General features: G+C 44.4%; 1 protein-coding gene across 1 annotated transcript; it reads right to left on the bottom strand.

The window, feature by feature from the left end:
• Nucleotides 1-12,153: 12,153 nt before the first annotated feature.
• FAM46C (family with sequence similarity 46, member C) lies at nucleotides 12,154-16,994 on the bottom strand. Its single transcript, XM_010567502.1, has 2 exons — nucleotides 16,935-16,994; nucleotides 12,154-14,162 (listed from the first exon to the last, which is right to left on the bottom strand). The coding sequence occupies exon 2, from the start codon at nucleotides 14,134-14,136 to the stop codon at nucleotides 12,964-12,966; it is 1,173 nt and encodes a 390-aa protein (XP_010565804.1). The 5' UTR covers nucleotides 14,137-14,162; nucleotides 16,935-16,994; the 3' UTR covers nucleotides 12,154-12,963.
• Nucleotides 16,995-21,663: the final 4,669 nt, after the last annotated feature.

The following is a 21,663-nucleotide window of genomic DNA, read 5'->3' as shown; positions in this document are numbered from 1 at the left end:
TTTTTCCAAAAAATGAAACACTTTCCCATTATCTTTAAGGAAAATGAACCTAGTTGGTTTTCCACATCCCCTCCCTACAGTTTTTTGTACTTCAGAAGTCTAATTTGCATCAAATGCCACCTATTACTGCCTTTTTCCCCATAGCTAATATCTTGCATATCTGCTTCTACTTGCTGCCTTCATTGTAGTTCAGTACCATGGCTTTTAGCTAAAGCTATCATCTCCCTTGAACGTGGAAATAGAGCTTTTTGGCTATCTCATATATTCTTTCTAAAGAACTTTCCCCATTTGAAAATGTATTTTTCCTCCACAGTTTTTTTCCTATCTGTCTTGCTCAGAATTTCCTCCTGTTGGGATATTAGGCTTTTAGAGACACGCCACAACATATCAAACCGCTAGCAGGTACACCTTGTTTCATGTCCTAGAGGCTATTGCTTGGATAGTCCAAGACCAGCTTCCAGACCCCTGAACCCCTCCTGGCTGAACCAGTCTCACCTGTATGGTCACCAGCTGCTTCTCAGCACTGACTGGTTTTCTCCTTCTGGCTCCTGAATGTTTTGGAGTCATTTTGGAGTCTTTTTCACTTGGAAACAGCAGAGTCCTTGAAGTCTGTGGGGCTGACAATGACTTCACCCAACTGTGGACCAAAGATAATTGGAGAAAAATGGTTAAGAACATGGGTTAAACATGCTCAAAAGATGTGAATCGTTCTCTGATAAAGCTGTGGTCTCTAAGTCAGACTTTTCCCCTAAACCCTCTGCTCCTGCCATTGCAGCAGGGCTTCCTGGCACATGCACAGACCTGGAAAAAAACAAAAGCCAAGACAAGTGGGTCATTCAGCTTTAGGGGAGAGTAGAAAACAGATGGTGCAAAGACTTCTCTTCCCTGCAGGAGACATCTCCACCCTACTCCCTGCAGACCTTTGGCTAGAAGGGTTGCTAACCCCCAGCTTGACATGGAACAGAGAAGGAAACTCAAGCAACCTGCAAGAACAGACCCATGTCATCATCACAAAAACAGAGTCACAAGAAAGGAAAAAATGCCTGCAGTGGGCTTGGAAGAAAATTCTTGGTATTTTTATCTGATTTCTGGCCATTTGGGATAAGACTCTCGACCCTTTTTAGTTGTCTGTGGTGTGGCAACCTGAGCCAGTTGCTCCAAGATTTCTTCATAGTCACTGGAGAGACATGGACATTTTTAGAGCCCAGTGATCTCACACTACAGCACAGCTTGTCAGGAGAGAGGACAGGGTTGAACAAAGGTTTCCAAGATATACTCCCAACAAACACCGTGTGCGCAGAAGCAGTCACATTCTCACAGCTTGCCCTGGTTCGCCTGACACAACAAACAACAGCTTTTCTCTTCCCCGAATCTCATGCCCCCCACACTGCCTTGACCTCAGCACCAGCCCCTTGTAGAGGCAATGCCACAAATATTAACCAGAGCCTGAGTTTGGATCCCAGCTAACCCAAAGCCAAAGCATCAACGAGCAAAAAAGCACCAGACAGGTTTTGCAGCCAGGCACCAATAACCCCTCGGGCTCAGGACAAAACGCCATGTGAAATGCTATTAGCAACTTATTTTAGGTGGCCGTATGTCAGGAACCCTTGGCCAAAATAAACCCCTAGGCTTGCTCCAATGCATCTTTTTTTAGAAAATAATTTATAAAAATGGTCTTTCATGAAAGAAAACTATTGTTGTGAGCTTGTGCAATATTTCACCATGATTTTTCAAAGAAAAAATTATCTTCAGTCTGGAGCATAGGAAGTAAAACGTTAGCCTGAATAACAGTCATACCTACATTTTGCTGTCCTTATCACCTACTAAAAGAATCTTCAGGTGATATCTGGGAGCCAGGCTACAACTGGCACCTACCCGAAGAAAAATTAAAATGGCCACTATATCATAAAAGTAAGATTTTAGCTCTTTAAAAATATTTTCAGTAATAAGTATCCTCTGAAAATTAAAACCAGCTCTTTAAATGTTTGTTTCCAACATTTATACAGTATTTACACCTTATTTTCTCAGTGCTTGAGTTCTCTGCTAACTCTATACTGTGAGAATGAAGATTTGGTTAAAGTCTAGGTAATCTGCCAGCACTGCGGCATGTCTGGATTCTCAAGAATCCATCGCTACGGAAATAAAAAGGAAATTAAACCACTGGAGAAATAAAAAAAGTATGTTAGGTTGCTATGGAGCCTGATTAAATTTGGAGGTAAAGTTTAACTTGCCGCTTAATTCACATCATTTGGAGGTAAGATTTAACCTGACACTTAATTCACATCATTATGCAGTGAATACGGCAGGAGATTGAAGGGCCCCATGCTGCTGCTCGGCGTTCAGCAGCACCCTGGGGTCCTTTCTGAAATGGCCCTTGCACAGAAATCCTCTCCGCAAGATGCAGAGTGGGCACCACCAGCCACCAGCTTCTAGATGGCTCTGGCCACCCGAATCTTAAACATGTTTCTGCAGGTTTCTCAGTCCTCTGATGTCATTTTTAAAAGTAGTGGCACTTCAATGGGTATAAAATTTAGGTCAGACTGTTTCAAACAGTTCCATGAGCCAGTGCTATTACACTGCAGCCTATTTGTGATATATTACAATGTAATATATATAGCAATGACCAGCCTCCTCTGAGATGGTCCCTCTTACAAATTAAACATTGTTTGTAATCTACGGAGTATGCCTGAAACAGCCTCAAGAACAGTCATCATAAAGAAACCAGGTTTAAATTGTTTTTCTGCAGTTTTTCTCTTATTCAAGTACAGACCAGGATAATGCATTATAACAGTACTACTGCTACTTTTCCATGAAGTCTGGGATCTGGAGGTTTTGTCAGCAGTGGACATAAACTCTCTGAATGAGTTGGTGTTACAATACTGCAAGTCAGTCAAAGGATCCCTGAGATGAACTGGAGACCCTTTCACTACTCATCTATTCTTTATTAGCAGTAAGTAAAATCAGTAATCAGATAGTAAGCACCTTCAAAGTAAAAGCTGCTGTTCTGGAATTAAAAGTCATAACTGCACAAGCAGTTTTACAGTTAAAGGCAAGACCACTTCTGTCAAATATCACATTGCTAGTTAATGAAATATTATTTATGAAAGAAATTTCCTTTTTTTTAACTAAATCCATGTTTTCAACTGGTACTTCAATTAAAACAAAAATTCAAGTCCTGGTCAAACGAAACATCCTAACCGTAGTTGCAATTATACCCATACAGTAATCTTTTCTTTCTAACCAGACAACAAAAATCTGGCTGAGAATCCTGAAGGCCAGAGTTCACACCATAACTGCTGAGGAGAGCCACGTGTGTAACATGCAATAACAGAACAGCACGTTTACCCCCATGCTTTTATATTGCAACTGAGTATTGCAAGTAGTTACGAATTCTCTGTGTAGAGCATCCTAAACATGGGCATAACACAGGCCCCCTGCAAGTTCTGCTGGCACACTGCTGCAGTTTTAAGTAAGTAAGTCAGACATGCCTGTGAGAAGACAGTACTTCAAAACTGCGGTTCTCCAGTTCAACTGTGGATTGTTTTTTAAACACCCGCATCCTTCTATTCAATTTCTGAAATGTCCCAGTACCATCCACCCCCGCTTCCCTTCCCACCCCATCAATAGGCAGGGCTTCCAAAATATCTACTCCTGGCCCTGCCAGCAAGTCCCTGTGTTACCAAAGTGTGCTGCTTCCCCTCTGCAGGGCTCATTTTTTTGGTCCGGGAAATGGCAGGAAATAGGAATCCTCCTTCTATCTCCACCACAGAGAAGTGCTGCAAGGAAGGAGGCTAAGCACCAATGTGAAGCAGGCACATACGTAGCTGGAATATTGCTCCACATTCAAAGTTTCCTCCGCTCCAAAACAGACGCCGTTTTTTTATGAGCAGCATTTCTCTGGAGTAACTCCATGAATTTGCTGCCAGAGGCTGAGCCCCATCTGTACGTGTCGCTCCCACCAATTGAGCAGGGCTGCAGAAACATACTCCAGCACAGCTGGGCTGCAGGACAGCCGTAACGCAGGAGCCGTAACCACTGGGGTCTGCCAGGCCATTAGCAAATCCCTCATAGCATCTGACAAACTCCCACCAGTGTCGCAGGGAATTCGGGTGGTGGGATTGATGGCAGGGGCTCTTCCCAAAACCTACTTACTTTCCCCTGGTCTTAAGAAAAGCTGCCCAGGAGGAGAAAGTGAATGGGAGCTCATGAGGTCTGGAGAGCTACATCAGTCCTGGCAAGTAGTCAGGGCTACACAACATTTGGGGAGCCCCACGTGAGCAGTAAAACACAGGCAGCCGATTGTGATGATTAACAGATGTGGTGGCAAGAGCAGAAACATGGAGCTCTTCACTTTGGTCATGTTGTGAACTCATGCCCCAGGGTTACTTGTCACTGCGGTGTTTTAGTCGTGGGGGTGCAGGGGAAAGGACTGAGGAACTGCTGTTAAGCATGGTGACAGAATATAAGCTTTCTCTGCTGTCTCTACCCTGTATTTGCAGGGGAAAAAAACACTCCCAAAATAGCCTGCGTCCAGTATCTTTGTGGACTTTGTGCTGACGCTGGCTTTAAACCACCTGCAGGTTTCAAAGTGCCCACAACAACCCTGTGTACTCTTCCGTATGCAAGAACAGCGCAAAACTGTGCACACTTCTGTCATCTCCAGGCGCTATGCAATACTTAAGTCAATAAGGTAGTAAATACTGAAGAAGATGAGTTACTGTGTCCATCAACATTGCGACTATTTGCCCATAGGAGTCAGACAAAATCTTTTTCTAATACCATCAAATGCAAAATACTACATCTGGAAACCAGGAGCACAGATGTTGTCAATACCAGATGGGAGAGGCTGCCTCTAGAAGCAGCAGATGGACTTTGAAATCACCGCGAATAACTGACTCGGCACAAGCACTTGGCATGCCATAATGCCACGGTAAAAACAGCAGGCACAGGTCATGGACACAAATATCAAGAGGTTGAGAAGCAACCTTAGTATTATTTGTTATCCATGGTAGGTAAAGCACCAGGCTAGCAACTGGTGCTGGTTCGTGAGATGTGCAGGAACCACAAAGTTACAGAAGAAAAGGTTTCCAGCTTCCAAATCCAATATATACAACATACAGCTTCAAGAGCTCATTTTCGACAGTTCATCCAAGAGCTGAAGGGGTTAGTGGAGAGCATGGGGCAGTCTGAGACTTTTCAGCTTTGTTGATAAGGATGCGGCAATCCACAGATCAAAGATGAAGTTCAAAAACCAATGTGGAAATGCAAATTAATTTCTCAGTAATGACCACAATCAAATATTAGAACAGGTTCTCCAAGTACACAATGAATTGCCATTACTGAGCACCTTTAGGGCAAGACTGAATAAATTTCCAAGAGGTACACAGAGATATAGCTTTCAAAGTTATTCAGATAAGCGATAGAGAGGGAGTGGAGAAGGGAATTGTTGCAGGTGGACAGTAGATTCTGAAGTGAGAAGAGCGTCCACAAAGAGACCAGCTTGTGGGAGTAATTCACATGTCCCACATCCAATATGCTCAGAAGACTTGCCTTGCTGCATGGGGACAGTGACTGAATCAGAAGTCTCACAGTTCAACCATTCTCTTGCAGGGAAGACAATTTTCCCTTTGCTTGTGGTGCAATCAGTATTCACTGATTTGCTGTTTTCTGAAGCAGATTTGCTACATGAGCAGGTGGAATAAAGTTAACACGTGTTGCAGGGGTGTAAGAGCACATGAACTGCCTGGTTATGTCATTCACATGCTAAAACACAGACCAAAACACAGACCACAATCAACTACGTAACATCAGAAGGGAAATTTTCCAGCTTTGACAGTGAGACCACCTCTACAGCACCAAATTGTCACTTGCCTGCTGGGAATACACAGGGATGGATTATTTCCCCAAAGCAGTTCAGGCCTTGGAGATTTGTTTGAAGTCTCCTGAAGTATGCAGGCTAGCTATAGGGGTTTATCAGTGACGAGAGGATTATTGCTACAGATAAGATTAGACTGGCCAGCTTCCTCGTGCTCTGTCTTGGCCGGACCTCTGCAAGAGGTTGCACTTCTCCATTCTCCAAACAGTGAGGTGGCATGGACTGTCCCCTTCTCTACTTATGGGCGATGAAGACTCAGCACAGCATTTTGTGGGATCAGCCAGCCTAGGGAACTAGTTCCTACTGGTTTACTAAACCACCCAGCCGAGAGTCAATGTGATAACACTGAAGTAGGCAGTATAGCTTTCCTTAACATACATGTGAACTACCAGTTTAGGATCCAGCAGCTGCTTTGCACACAGTTCTTGGCAAGACTCTCTTTTTCCAGCATGATGACTCAACTCTTTCCTACTAGGAAAATTACTAAGGTTTGGCAGGTTAACTATTCCCTTCGCCGGGCAGTCTTGCCTATAGGATATGGAGCTCATCTTTTTCTCGTTGAGACAAAGCAGAACAGATTACAGCACTGCTACTGCAGCAAAACATGACCACTATGTCTAACACCCACACTCAAGTGGCATATTACACACTTTGATATATCTCCCTTTTAAGTCATTGGATAAATACAAACCCTATTTTATTGCTGAAAATAGCAACTTCAGGTATCTAGGGTATTAGTGTACTAAATAAGTAGTGAGCAATGTTCAAAAACAGGAGGCATCCAAAGAAAATCTCTGTTTCTCTCACAGGAGCATCTATTCTGTCTCTGTAAGGGCGCATTGAATACTCCAATTTAAAAAATACTAAATATTCCATATTCCATCATGGAAGAAAGGAGGGAAATAAGCACATCTGCCAGAACAATGGCAACAATTTAGAGTACTATTTGTCTAGCGCCTCTCACTCCCCCATCACAAGACTGAGGTCATCTTGCACAGCATGGATAAGGACACTTACAAATGTATTTTCACTAACAACACGACAACAATAGAGCAAGAACATCTTTCTTCTTTAGTTCCTCTCAGTTCTTACCATTATCGAAGTTCCTTATGGAACTGAAAGAGTACCTAAAGCCCCTTGCTTAAGCATAGCTATTTTGCTGTTTCAGTATCAGACCCTGCAAATCTAAGTCTGGTATTCTAGAAACTTAAGGATGTTGCCCAAAATAACTCAGAAGCTTTTATGAGGAGATACACTGAGGAGTTGGGGTAAGGGAGTTTCAGGTGACAAGCAGATGGTTTATGTTGCCCAGCCACATTATCAGTTGTCCATTTAAGTTCAGAGGGAAGCAATTACATCTTGAAAGGGGACTACACAAGCTTCATGATTACTTCCATGGGATCACACTGCCTCTGCTAATCTCCACAGAAGTTTCCACTGCAGGTGTTACAAGGTCCTGAAGGCTGGAATACCTCCAGCATTACTGAACTGAGAGTCTAGAGCTAGTCTGGGCTCTAGAGGGGATTAGAAGAAAGCATGCTTTTTACAGTCCATTTATTTTTGATCCTAGAGCAGGAGGAACAGCAAGTAGACTGCCACATGCCCCTAGCTTTTATTTAGCTTTGGCCTGCTCAACCCCCATTGACCATTGGTATGCAGAAGCATCCACTTTTAGGACAGAGTGAAAGCACAAAGACTCTCAACCTGTAAATAACTTGAAGAGCAATTGCTGACTTTGTTTCTCACCTCCTTGTCTCATGAGCAGAGGTATGCAGGGGCCCCTGATTTGGAGTAGCATATAAAATGGAGTGCATCACAGAATGGACTGGCAGGCTCTAGCTTAGACCAGACACTATCTAACAGGCCTAGGACTGTGCCTCAACATGTTTTAAAGTCGAGACCAGATAATGGTAAGAGAGGGCAAAACCAGTTCTTTAGAAACTCACAGTAATGTAAATGAAAGAGGAATCATGTCTCACTTAACTGACTAATCTTCAGTAAGTTGAGGCAGATGTGTACATTCGGGGGGGGGGAGGGGGGAAGGGGAAGAAGTACCTTGAACAACATCTAAACCCAAGCATTACTGTGTACCCCATCACTATTTCTCCCCCCGCCCCGTGTATCTACACACACATTGGCCAATAAGCTCCACAAATACTTTGTCAGCACTATTTAGATGTAAGAATTACTTGAGGCAAGCAATGTTTAGCATAAGTTTATTTGCACAAGAATTTCAGAATCATTAAGGTCTAAAACCCAGTTTCAAAGAATGACAAGTGAACACCACAGTGCAGAACAGTAGACAACGTTCTGTGACCAATTTCACATTTGGGCTCATCACAACTCCAAATATTTCTAGTACCTTTTTTTTCCAATTAAAAAAAAAAAAAAAAAAAAAAGACTCACTTCTTCCAAAGAGGTACGAGACAGATTTTCTAAGAGCTGACTTCTTTTAATAGTAAAAAATTATATACGAGATAAACAGAGAAAAAAAGGCCTTCTAAATTTCAAAAGAAAGTGCAATTTTAATCAGAAAGAGACAAGCCCAATCCAGACACTTCAGCGAGCAGCCTTCTCTTCCAATACAAGTGAGAAAAACCAGAGTGCTCCAACCACTCCCCCCCAGACTTCTACAACCATAGCCACACATCCCACCTTATAACTACTTTCATTGAAATTAAAGAACATATATGAAATACACTTCACCATATTCAACAAATGGTTAAGACCATGCAAAGTAGATGCAAAGGCTAGAAGTATTACTATCCATTTGGGTCTCCCAATGCCCAAATTAAACCAAGTTGCCAGTGACTGTGGCTAACTTATTGCTGTGCCTAACAACTATGGCACCCTGATTGAATGAGTTGAGTGAGAGGGTGAGTAAACAAGTACCATTGGTACCCTGACAGCTTAGAATTGAAGCAATTTGTCCAAGTTCTCTTCTAAGAGGCCTTTTCCCAAGCACTCATATAGTGATAAGCAGAGATCACTACCAACATCAGCAGTTATTCTAGTGATCAGAAATCCACAAAGCCTAGGCACAAAAGCATACCATATGCTTAACCTCAGAACTCACTCCCAAAATATGGGTCTTTAAGTCTCAATAAAAAGCTTTAGGTATTTGGACTAGATTTAAATACTACCTACTGCTTTGTAGACAAGATTATTAATGTTAAAGTGTGAAGACCTTTTGAAAAATGGTTACTCAAAAGCAAGCAGTAGTCTTCAACCTCCAGCTTAGTGATTGACTGAACTAGCTGAGGACAAACACAGCAACAATTAAATCTTGAGCTGAGGGAGCATGAAGTATGCTTTACCTTACAACTTCTCAGAGTGACCATGGATCAGCATAGGGATTTTTACCAAACTGAGTAAAACCCAGTCTACTACTAGGTCTCCTTGGTAGCATCTTTATCAAATTTTAAAAAAAAAAAATCTATCTTACAATGAGGAAGTCACACTAATAAACTCTAAGTCAAGTGGGACTTGGCAATAAATATTGACAACAGATGCCTAACCTCAGACTGGCTTAGCCCAGCTGAGCTTATAAGCTACAGGAAGAAAACAGCTATTCTAAACCACAGAGCCTGGTTTACTAGAAGCCTAGTCCTGAGGAATGATGCACTGATACAAGACTTGCAGTTCAGTGTTACTGCAGCTTTGTTTTGATGCCACTGCCCAGAGGGAATGTGCTAAGGTAATAGTCTGAAGTATAGTAGTCTTTCTCTAACCTCCATTCGACACACAAGTGAGCAACAGAGGATAGAGCAGGTTTGCAGAGGCATCATTATGTACTGAAGGGAGACTGAATCAAGCAGGCACCCTAGACTTGGCCTAGGGTCATCACTTTTAACTTTTACCTAGCGCTCATTCTCCTGTTACTCCTTGCTACAGGGGCCACCATACACCTGAACTTGAACCAGCTAGCACACACCAAATTAAGCCACTGCCACATGCAACATCAGGCTGCTAGGACAACTTGGAACAGAAAGGGGTAGGCTGCTTGCAACACAGTTATGAAAAGCTACTGAGTATTCCAGCTTTACCTGCCAAGCCAGGATTATTTTGAAGGCAATGAGACGAACAGTGTCCCAGCAATCCCTTATACAGTAGGGCCAATGCAGTAGATAGTGGGCAGCTTCAGGATACAGTTAACTATTCAAGAGCTTCACATCCAGCATCCAGGCTACAAAGCATTAATATTTCTCATATGCCAGAGCAACTTAAGAGCCAGGCAGGGAAGTCAACAGTCCTGCAAAGCTTAAACCCAGGAAGTCAGCTGTTCAGAGAGCAGCCATTCAACATAAAGCTTCCTTAGAGGCCTCAGCAACAGGTTACCTTAGCAAAAGCACAATATTTATGGCAGGAAGCTTAAATTCTCCATAGCTCTATCTCAGCAGGAATCCATCAGAGCTTTCTTTCTAGCACTTCCTTTTCCAACAGATACACCTGGCCTGATGTTCAGCAGCCAAGGCATTCAAAGACTAGTAAAACATAAGTCTGTTTATTTCAAGCTTGCGAGGACTCCTCCTGAGCATCTGACTACTACTTCCACATGAGCTGACGCACAGGAACAGCTTCTAAAGATCAGCCATGAGATCGCATAAGATTGATACATGAGTCTAAGCTATTTGATATGCAAATCAAACAATGTCCCTCTAGGCAATGCTTTACTTCTGCAGTGGGTATAGCTTAGATTGGCTTTAAAAACAGCTATTTAAGAGATGATAGCAGTTACAAACTCCTAAGCAAAAGACGTCCTTCTTTCTAGTGATACTCTATACTAGGCCAAGTATTGCCTTGCATGTGAAAGTCATTCTAGCAGTGAGCTTGCACTACATTTAACACACATGACAACACTGGCATTGTATTAGTTTTTAAAAAGCTTTCCAAACAGTCAAAGTCTTGGGTGAGAGATGCCTTGTCTGTAAGCTACATCAAGTCCAAGCCACAGTTAGTGAAAAAGGCTAGGTTCACTTTCAAGTTTAGCTACTTTGGCTGACTACACAGAAAGCCTTTAATGAAAAAACACAACAGAAGACACCAAATTATTTGTCTATTTGCTATTAAAGTTGTTTACAAGACTGTTCAAAAAATTAAGCTAAAGCATACTGGGCTACAGTCTGCTTTCTACATTGTATCCCTCCCTGCCTTCCTAAGCTAAACAAAGAAGTCTGAACAAAAGAGTCGCCTCACTGCTTTATTGAGACAGTCTTTATGAAGTAGTTATAAAAAGTGAGAGAACTTGCAATATTACTAGAAGGTTTTGGTCCTAAGAGGAACATGCAGGTTTTTTACTGCCATTTAAGTGCTGTACTGCTATTGTTTTCTGCCTTAAACAGCAACCATATATTGGTGTTTCACCTGCTTTCTGCTTTACCTTCTAAGCTTAAATCATTTGTTTGATCAGGCACTTTGGTCTCACAAGCTTGCAGAGACAGCTGGAAGTCATAAAAAAGGTTTAGCAAACAAGTATTCTTAAACATTGCACCAGTACATATTAAATAGCTCTAAGATTTGCCTCTCTAGTCTACTTCTCTGGTTAAGCAAAGGAAACTCAAGATCATTTGCCATATGTATTTTACTATTGCAATTCAGTGAAAATCATCCAGTTAATATGCCAGTTTCTAATACCGCTATATACATAACTGGGGAATTTTTAACCTTCCCTATAAAGCACAGGAGTTTCAAAGCAGCAAGTTCAGCACAGACCCTTTAGGAAGGTCAGCCCCCTACACCTCCAAGGGAGTACATACTCTTCCAGAGGCTATTCTGAAAACAGGGGCAGACTTTCACCACATACAGCCTCTGTGGAGAGCTCTGCTTAGGGTTTATATACCTCTTCAAGTGAGGGTTCAGACCAGTAAAGAGGAAGAATTTGACTCTAACCACTCAGAATACCATCTCATACAGTGACCAGGTGCTAGTGATACGCCAGTAAGCTCAAACCCTTAAGTGGTGACAGAAAGACAAGCCTTCAGGACCTGCCTGAAGTTGTACAAGAAATTAATTTTAGGAGGCACTTTAGGAATTCATACCGTGGCAGGAGTGCACATCATGCTGCAACTTACAGTGGTTCGGGATTTATTTGGGTTTGGGGGTTTTTTTGCTTGCTGTGGACCTGTGAGGAAGAAAGTTGGACCAAACCTCAGTGTAATAGCGGCACTACTTTCCAACTGTGCCAAAAATGGTTCTGAAAGATGCAGTCAGAAAGGCTTTATCTTGAACCTGGACTTAACTGTATTTTTCCATCCTAACTATTCCAACTGTGGTTCCAATTCTACTTAAGGCTTCAATTCCTCATTTCAAGGACTTTTCATATTAGCAAGTTTTAGATCATGCTTTGGTACCTGTTTAGAGATGCCACCTTCCAAATTTTTGCACTCAAGAAAAATTTAGCCAGTTTATGCTTTAGAGATAGACTAATTAATCCATCTTCAACTTCCAAGAAATTAATCTTGAACTTGAGGCAGGACCATATATCCCTAGGTACTACAGGAAACAACATTTAGGCCCTCTACAAGACAGACAGTATCCATACAGTTACCAGCTCTAAACAGCCAGAAAGTAGAAGCAGCCCAAGCATGACATGAGCCCACTCTTGCACAATTAGTTCAATAGAAGGTTGGCTAGAACTTGAACTGAGGAAGTGTGGAGTAATAAGGTTAGGCAATAGAAAGCAGAGTTTTCCTGCTATTCCAGGAGTGGCTTCTGCTCTGCTCAAGACATTTTGCAGTTTTTCCTCTAATAACTAACCTAGTTTACTGAATACTCCACTTGGATCACATGTTAATAGCCACTTCCAGAACTAGTACCGAGTTTTGTAACTACTCCTCTTAACATTTAGCTGCTGGTTCTCTTCTCCCAGTGAAGAGGTAATAAGGCTTCTTGGCATTTGTAGAGATATACCGAAAGGTTCATAGCAGGTCACCTGGTTGCATATTCCTACTGCACACCAGGAAATGGACAGTCCAACACAATCATGTTTCCATTCAAAAGCCTCCAGCTGACAGTTATTACTTGTCTATATATACACTCAGCATCTTGGCATTCAGTAGCCTTCACTCAAGAACACTCAAGTGAAACGATCAATTGCAAGGCAACCAAGTGGGGTAGGACTGGCTGTATGGCACAGGAGCATTTGCAAGATAGTAGTTGCTGAAGTTTACATCACTAACATAAGGTGCTGGCTGGTAGTAACAGGTAACAGTAGTGGCATTAGGGATGATGTTTTGTTCTGCCAGTACTTTGAGCGCTAGCAGAGAAATCAAGTTGAGAGTCTGCCTTCGCTCATGTCCCATGAGACAGACTGTGCTCTCATTCACCACCCTGCGCAGAATCATGAGGTAGTCATATTTGCTCCTCTCTTCTTTGGAGAAGTGGTTCTGGAGGTAGGTCTCTAGTTTGCGCTGCTGATCCAGGATGTCTGGGAAGTCTATGAAGAATCGGGAGCACATGTAGCGCTCTAATGTTTTGATCTCATCCTTATCCATGGGCCTGAAGTCTCGTACTAAGAGGTTACTATACTTCAGAAGCCCACCACCTCGGATCTCTTCAGGATTTTTGGTAGCTATCAGCTTGTTCTGGAGGTGATCAAAAGCTGCTTCAAAGTCTCCATACATGCTCTCCCCAATCACAGTTGGATGGAAGTGCTCCGACATCGGGGTTGCTGAGTAGTCATAGTAGAAGAGCAGGGAGTCCAGTATGATTTGGAAGGAGTCCACGCTGAACTCAAACTGCCGCCGTATACAGTCTACAAACTTCAGCTCCACATTTCTGCCATGTTTGTTGGAAAGTGATATCAAGCTCCAGCGGTCAGACTCTGTGTACACTTTGACTAGCTTCTGGATGTAGGCTTCCTTCAGGGTTACTGGACTGATTTTTAGCTTGCTTACTCCTTCTGGCAAGAAATTCAAGAGTGATCGCAACACGACGTCTCGAACTAACTGAAACTCTGCCTCACTTGGAAGAGAAACTTGAAAAATGAGATCCAGGTCTTTGCATCCCAGCCCATTATCCTTGACCAGGACATGACCAGCTGCAGAGCCATTCAGTCGGACATCCTGTACCACAATGCCTGCTTCACTCAGCCTACTCCGAACAGTCTGAACAATGTCCTTCAGAGTTATCTTCAGTGTTGGGAAGTTACCTCGTCCATGGATTGGAACTACCTCTGTAAGAACCTCATGCAGACGGCTGACCTGCTCCCAGTTCAGTACACTGCATGACATGCAGTCTGTGTTACTTCCTTTGCCTGCCATCTTAAGGTGTTTCTTCTCCAAAGAAACTGTAAGGAGGTGGAATAAAAAAAAAGAAAAAGACAAGTCAGACTTTCTGTTTGTGCTTCCTAGATATATCCTATGCTCTACTTTTCAGTCTACACACACAGACACAAACTAGAAAGAAATAATTCTATGTAAAAATGATTATCAAGAAGGCTTTCACCTGAAATGATGCTCAGCTTCTCTGTTGGTGCAGGCACAAAATTTTACTTGTCATTGTCCTTTTTTTGGTGAGGTAAAGTGCTTCAGCAAAGCAGTTTGTGTCAAAGGGAAATTATCAACAAAGATGACACAAGCTTTACCCAAATTTAATATCATCTGCAGCACCAGCCAATGCCAGAGGAGCTATAAGTGCAAAGTACTTCTGAAAGTTAAGCTTTGAACTTTTTTCATTATACATAAAGCTCAAACTGCTCTCTCCAACTAACACAATAGTTGAAGACACTCAGGTGTTAGTTTCAGGGCCGAGATATCCAATCCACTGAAAGCACTTTAATTACACTAGAGACATAAGATTTCTGCCTTTTCATGAGTTTTTCCTTTCTTAACCATCCAGCATCTACCACTCATGGGATAAGGGCCAAGTACACCTTGTTCCTGCAAAAAGCTACAGCACTTCAGCATCCCAGACAGAATTTCAGCTACAAAGTAAGTCAGATAACACCACTATTCAATGTGTGCTCCAGTCTTCATAAGCAACTCTTTACTCTTCTTCAGATACCCTGCATAATCAAGCTACCTTTTTGGAAAGATTCATGCTTGTCCCAGCCTTTTGCTCATTAGTGGAGGGCAAATGAGCTTTTAAGAGCTGGCATACACTCAGATGAGGTTAAGGCAGACATCATGTTAGCGTTGCACTTTAACACTAAGGACTTAAGAACTTCACTGACAAGACCTGTCACAGCCTTGTCTGAACTTTTGCACTTTTTAAGGAGTCTTGTCACAGTTGAGCAGATCACTTTTGTGCTTAAGTGGCTTGTGTTCTGAAGTATGCAGATACTTACATATGTTCTACAGTAACACAACTCCAAGCAGTATTAATACACTTTTCTCTTTTTAAGTGTTCCAGGTTTCTATTGTGGCCAGGTGCTTCCTGACAGCTACAGACTAATTGAGGCCTCACCTTCTGCCCCAAGTACTTGTGAAGACTGCAGCTGCCAAGGTCAGGTCAGACTAGTCAGACTTAAGGTAGTTAACTCTTGCCTACCAGGAATTGTTTAAAACCCAACCATGTCGTTTCCTAACATGCATCAACATAGTGCAGGATCTTTCAGCAAGATTCAAAAAGCAGCTATTGTCATTTCATGCCTGTCCTCTTCCAGCTTTTAATTTTTGAACTGCTCATTTGATCTGTCACCTCCTCCACAGAAGAGAGTCAAATCCTAGATAAAATATACAGTTAAGGTAAAAATGCTCCTGGGGAAGCAATGTCTGCCCTTGAGCATGAGCTGCTGCATTACAGGCTCTGCTGCTGTGGGTCACATCAGCTCCAGCAGGCACAAAACAAACCTGTGATTCACAAGATCATTAGTCCAGGACAAATCAAGGGGTTCTTCAAACTCAACCCTTAAGGCTGCAAAGCAGCATAAACCCAGAGGCATCAAGCCTGCCAGCAGCTGCCCTCAGGTACTTCAAGCACATTAAAGTGCATTTTCATCTTAAACCCACTGTATTTTCATTAAATCCTTCAGATCACTAAAAAACACAAGAGTCTTCCATGACTTCTAGCTAAAGCTGCAAGTGCTTTCAGCTACTACCTCTGAAAGCATTCCCTCTCCTCCTTCCCGTCTGTAGCCTTCTTAGCAGCTAAGACAACAGACAGCCCACCCAGCGACCAGAAAGGACTCAGAGCAGCGCTTCCCACGCCACCACACACACTTGGTTCTGCTTCGTGGTCCTCACCTAGGAGGATAACATGCATTGCTGCCCTTGTGGGGGGAAGATGAAGTATTTCATTTCTAGTTCAGCAGAGAGTTTAATTCTCAGGCTGTCAACCTATGAAGCCTCCCACCCCCAAACCGCTCCCATGTTTGCCTACTCCGCAAGATTTATGTTAGTGACAGCAGGATCTTAGCAACTTTAATGTATTTGGGACACTAGCAGTTCACATGCTTCTTGTTTCACTGCCAACACTTTCCATCACAAGAAGATCTGATACCTGAAGATGCTCATTCACTGGGAAGAAAACAATTCTGAAGCCAAGACAGGCACTACCTATAGTTAATACCAAGCGTAAAGAGTATTGTAGCTTCACTTGGATGCAGACCTCAAATTAGAGGCACTAGGAGGGAGGACAACACGCCTTCACCTTTGTCATGATGAAGTACATTACCCTGCAGCAGCAGTTTTTCCCCTAGGAGACCTGTAATTTGACACAACACCTAAAAAAATTTAGGGGGCCTTGCCTGCAGCAAGCAGTAGCCCTGTGACGCTGCAAGTTACAAGTGTCTTGTGTCGTGTCCCCCCCCAAATCCCAGCAGCACCGCAGGCGGGAAGGTCCGTCTTCCCTTACAAGACGTTTTCTCTCGAGAGGAGACCTGAGGGTGCTCCGCTGCGTTCACCGCAGAACCCGCAACTCACCTGAGCCGGGCGGACCTTGCCGTTTAAGCCGGTTTAAGTAATAATTTTTTTTTTTTTAAAAAAAGCGTTACTCAAGCGCTTTGCCGCCAGGAGATTCCTCACATAAAATGACCCCGCCGGCTCTATCCCGCAGCGGAGAACCGAGCTTCACCCACACATACCCCCTCCACACACACACACAAGCCCCCGCGGCTTACCGGTCCTGTCACCTCAGCCGCACCGCAGCGCCGACCGCGCCAGCCTCCCTCTCTCTCCTCACACACACGCGCGCGCGCAACCCCCCTCCACCTCCCCTCGCCCGCCCTTTATCGCCCCGCCACCGCCCCGCCCCGCCCACTGCTCGCCGTGAGGTAACGGCGGGCGGGGCGGGAGGCGGCGGCGGCAGCAACGGCCGCCTCAGGAACGGTCGCCTCAGGAACGATGGCGGCGGCGCTTTTCTCCCTCCTTCTCTCCCCCCCCCCCCGCCTCAGCGGAGCGAACGGGGGTGGGTTTGGCCGCCTTTTCGGGCTGTTCGGCCCGGGAGCCCGGCGGGGATCGGGGTGGGGAGAGGACGGGGGTGGCCGTGGAGCCCTCACACACACCGCCCCCTTCCCGCCTCCAGGGGTTCGCCCCGCAGCCCACCCCAAGATGGTGGCGAGGGGCACCCGAACGGTCGCTTTCCATCCCCTCCCGCTCTATGTACGACTGCACACGGAGGGGAAAGCAATGGCCTAAACGTTTCAAGAGAATAGCAGAAGACAGGGAAGTGGATTCCAGTGAAAAGCAGGCTGAAATACAACATGGCTTTCCCTCGTCTCGGGCAGAGCAACCGTCAGCACAGATGCAAAATTTCCAGGCTCTGCTAAAGAGTTTGCTATGGTGCCACATGGGAAACAGCCAAACTAGGAGTTGGCACGAAAACTGCAAGGATGCGCTCGCAAGGAGACGGCAAAAAGCGTTGAAACGGCGTGCTACTGAAAACCGCAGCTGATGGGCTGCGGGAGGCACTGGAGACAGGGAGGAGGATGGAACTGTTAAGACAGGAAGCAATGAATAACTCAGGAGATCAAGAGTAATAAAAATCGGCAGGCGTTTAATAGTACACGGCGCAAGATTATGCGCTGCGTGGATAAAAGCTACCATTTCTGCTGTAAACCCTCAGCATTTCAGCAAAAGAGAGAAAGGACCTGGGCTATTTGCCTTTTGTAGGATTATCGGGACTCGGGGGGGGGGAGCAAAACTTATCCTAGGACAGGCCAGTTGACATATTTCTAGTAGAGCTAAAAAAGTATTTACAAAACACTGGGGGGAAAAAAGCGACACATTTGTTACATTGTTTGTTCATACACAGTCAAGAAAGATGAATCAACACCTGCACACAGGCGGAGAAGAGCTGACCTTGTAAGACGAAACTGAAAAGCTCCTCTTTGCAGAGCAAACACAGACAGACTTGCCTTCTTTCACCAACAAAGCCAAAGCTGAGCAGGAATATGGGTGAGTTAGTTTATTTATTTACTTATTTTTCTCTAACAGCGCACCATTGGTATAAATAACAGGAAATAAAAAGAGCTATTTAAATTAAAGGATAACATTGAGACAAGAATCAGATTCAAGGCAAGTTACCATCTTTTTGTCCAATGAGATAATCATGAATTCCGAGCATCACAGGAGGGAAGGAGGGGAATAAAACTAACGTTTCAAGATGGAGCTAGAAAAGAAAATACATAATACAATTGTCTGTGGTGGTACGGAGTTGGGCGTGAGGATCCAGGTCTCTCTCAACATTTTTTTCCTGTGTTTCTAAAACAAGAAAGAGAAATGGGGAACTCAAAATGAAGTAGTAGTGGAAATGATGGAGGCATAACCACCAGTAAGGAAGTGTCTCACTTGGAGGTTAAAATAGTGAATGGTCTCACCTCTTAATATTTCTTCAGCAATATTTCTGCCTCAAATATTATTGTCTTATAATAATAACTGATTATTTTGGACAGTATACTTTCTGTTGCCCCATGAGCAAACAGCAATTAAATTACATGTTGAAAAACATTTTCCATTTGTAATATTCATGAGATAACAATAAAGGCAAAAATAAACGGCAGCACATACTGCTATTACAGATGTTAAAGTATTAATAAAAGGTTCACACTTTACATTATTTGTTTACAAGTTCTTGTTCCATAAAAATGTTTGTAAAAACAAAGAGGTATCTCAAGTCTATCTTAAAGGATACCTGGAGTGTTTTCTGCCTCCTCTGATTTGCAGACCTTGAGTATTTGTCAGCACACTCTGCAGTGAATTTACACCTCCTGACAATACACTTGCTCTTTTTAATTGCTTTTCATTGGTCCCACATAAGGGGTCCGTGGGAAGGGCTTTTGAAACACCGTTTAAAGCCTGCTGGACCAGACTCCTGGGTAGGTTGCAGGAGCAAGGAGGAATTCATCTTTGAGTAATGAATGTCTTAGGAGAACGAGCCCATTTACCCCTGATGAGAGCCAGCCAGCCAGCCTTCTGCTATCCAATCCGCCTGTGTCTGCACAGTGGATTACTGTGCCATGAGGATGGAAAAACGTGGAAACATGCAGCCCACCGGCGAGACGAGAGATTAAGAAGCATGGGTTACTGCTCAGGTGCTGTGGCTGCCGAGGTGGCTCTGACACGGGCCCAGACCCAGCTCCAGTCTTAACATTTAATACTTAGGACTGACTTTCCCACTGTCAGCTGTAACTCCGAGTCTAGGGAGAGGTAATGGATGATCCCAATCTTTGCAAGCCATCCTTTCTCAGAAAGCGACTGGGATACAGACAAATTCCTGCCAAGACGTGAGCGGCGGCAGCCGCGGTCCCCCTCTGCCCTTGGACAACCACCATCTCGCCCTTCTCCCACAGCCGCTCCATCCCTCATCTCTGCCTATGTCCCCGTGCCTCCTCCCAGCTACAGTCCCTCCTCTCGTGTCCTGTGGTCTATAACCCCCCTTTGGGATACACACCGCAGGACCTGCTTCAAAGGGTTTTCAAAGAGAGGATGGGGAAGGAAGAAGGACCAAACGGCTCCTGGCATGGCAGTGTGACAGGGGGAAGAAGAGTCTGGGAGCTGCCAAAACAAAGGCTAGTACGGAGTTTTCTGAACACACTGAAACTTGTTCATTTTAATCCAGTAAATAGGGCAGCAAATTTGGCAGAAGGAACACACTTAAAAACTTGTAAGTCAGCTCAGTGACCTGGCACTGTCAGATTAGTTTCCTTACGTGATGCATTGCTGAACGTAATGTGTCATTATAAATCTTGGTTGCTACAGCTGTTAAAGCCATAAAGTGAAGCAGAGTTATTAATACATGGTAGTAGTAGCTGTCATGCTCCATTCTGTAATTGAGCATCAAATCTGCAGTTGGGAAACTCTTCTTTTTTGTCTGACATGTGGAGTAACTGCATGTCTGCAATTGCTGAGAGCGTGGAGACAGGTAGGAACATCCCACTCGCATGACTATGGTGAAATCCTCCTGTAGAGCGTCAAGGGTGAGCCCCTTTCTCTGCTGCTAGCTGCCTTTACTAGCCTTTGAGGTTTACTGTGGGGAGATGCGGCAATCCTTCCTCCTGATACATGGATAAAAGTAGACACGTGAAATCCAGTATAGATACGCAGAGTGTACTAATGCAGGGAACAGCAGTCTTTCAAAAATCTCTGGTTAAATTTGCCACTAGAAGCATAGCGACAGCTGGGAAGTCCCTGCTCCAAGGGATGAGATACTACCATGTAGGGCTTCCCAGCTCCCACCAAGTTCTGAGCTCAGCAAAAGCCGAGAGACACTCCTTCTCCAAGGGGCAAGCAATGCCACCAGGTCCCTTCACTAGCAGGACCTGTGCGAAGTGGGAGCTCCAAGCTCCTGCTGCGTTGAGATGTGAGCCCAGAGTCGCTGTCTCTCATGAATGTCTTTTTGAAGATGTCCCTACCCATTAGCCCTTCCACTGCTTTGCTGAGTGCCACCTCTGGCAACTTGGGCGGTGGGCTGCAGACTCCTCACGAACCCTCTGACGTACACGCCCAAAACTGCTTAAAAGCCGGAAGGAACGGAGCCACTCAAATATGTGACAAAGTGCACAGGCCAAATTCTTCCAGGAGGGAAGAGGTGGTTCCGCCTCCACCCAGGCCCTTGGCACTTTTGCTTTCGCAGCCAGAGACTCAGTTTTGCCGATCCGGTTGTGCTGTGAGGCTCCCAGCCCAGGGAAGGCCGGCATTTTCTTTTCCCTTATGAAGTAGCAGGGCAGACACACGCTGAGATGGAATGCACTCGCTGGAGCGAGTGGGCAGCAGCCCATCATCTGACTTGTTTTTCCTTGCACCTGAGCTCGCCCCAACTGCTTAATTAGTCACATGGTTTCCTGGAACCCGGGGGAGAGCAAACTGTCAAAAATTTTGGTGGTGCAGGAGAAGATGATGACAAAGACTGAAGGGGGAGGCGGAGGTGGGGGGAGGACAAGGGTTTGCAAATCAGACTGAAAAAAATATTTACTCTAATTTGGGAGTCGTGAGCAAAGTCAGGACGCATCACCTCGGGCTGCAGGTGGCAAAAGCAGCAAAGGGGAGTACAGAGAAAGAGCGTGGTTGCTTAGGGAGTGCAGCCTCAGTCATGCGAAGCTCTTCAGTGCCAAGCTGCCGGTGGGCTCTGCCCCACGGATTTTGTACTTTCCCCCACTACAGGTTTTCACTCTGAAATCACATCTTTTTCATGTTCCCTCATCATCCACGGGTCTAGGAACCAGTGTGGAGGAGTGTAGTGGTCACACTGCGACTGGACCAACCCCCTGGGAGTCTGCATCTGCGAGCTCTGCCTCTTGATTGTGCCACTGGTTTTAGCTGCAGAGGCAACTAAATTTGCCCCTGCAAATTCACAGATTTGAAGGCTAACAGAGATGATTGACCACCTTTCTCGTATAACTTCGTATAATG

The sequence above is a fragment of the Haliaeetus leucocephalus genome, unplaced genomic scaffold, assembly GCF_000737465.1.
Source record: "Haliaeetus leucocephalus isolate CR32 unplaced genomic scaffold, Haliaeetus_leucocephalus-4.0 Scaffold228, whole genome shotgun sequence".
Classification (NCBI taxonomy): Eukaryota; Metazoa; Chordata; class Aves; order Accipitriformes; family Accipitridae; genus Haliaeetus; species Haliaeetus leucocephalus.
This window is presented reverse-complemented; position numbering and strand designations above follow the sequence as displayed.

What these genes read in the sequence shown, in the direction of transcription:
- FAM46C (XM_010567502.1), bottom strand. Translation starts at nt 14,136, where the DNA reads ATGGCAGGCAAAGGAAGTAACACAGACTGCATGTCATGCAGTGTACTG.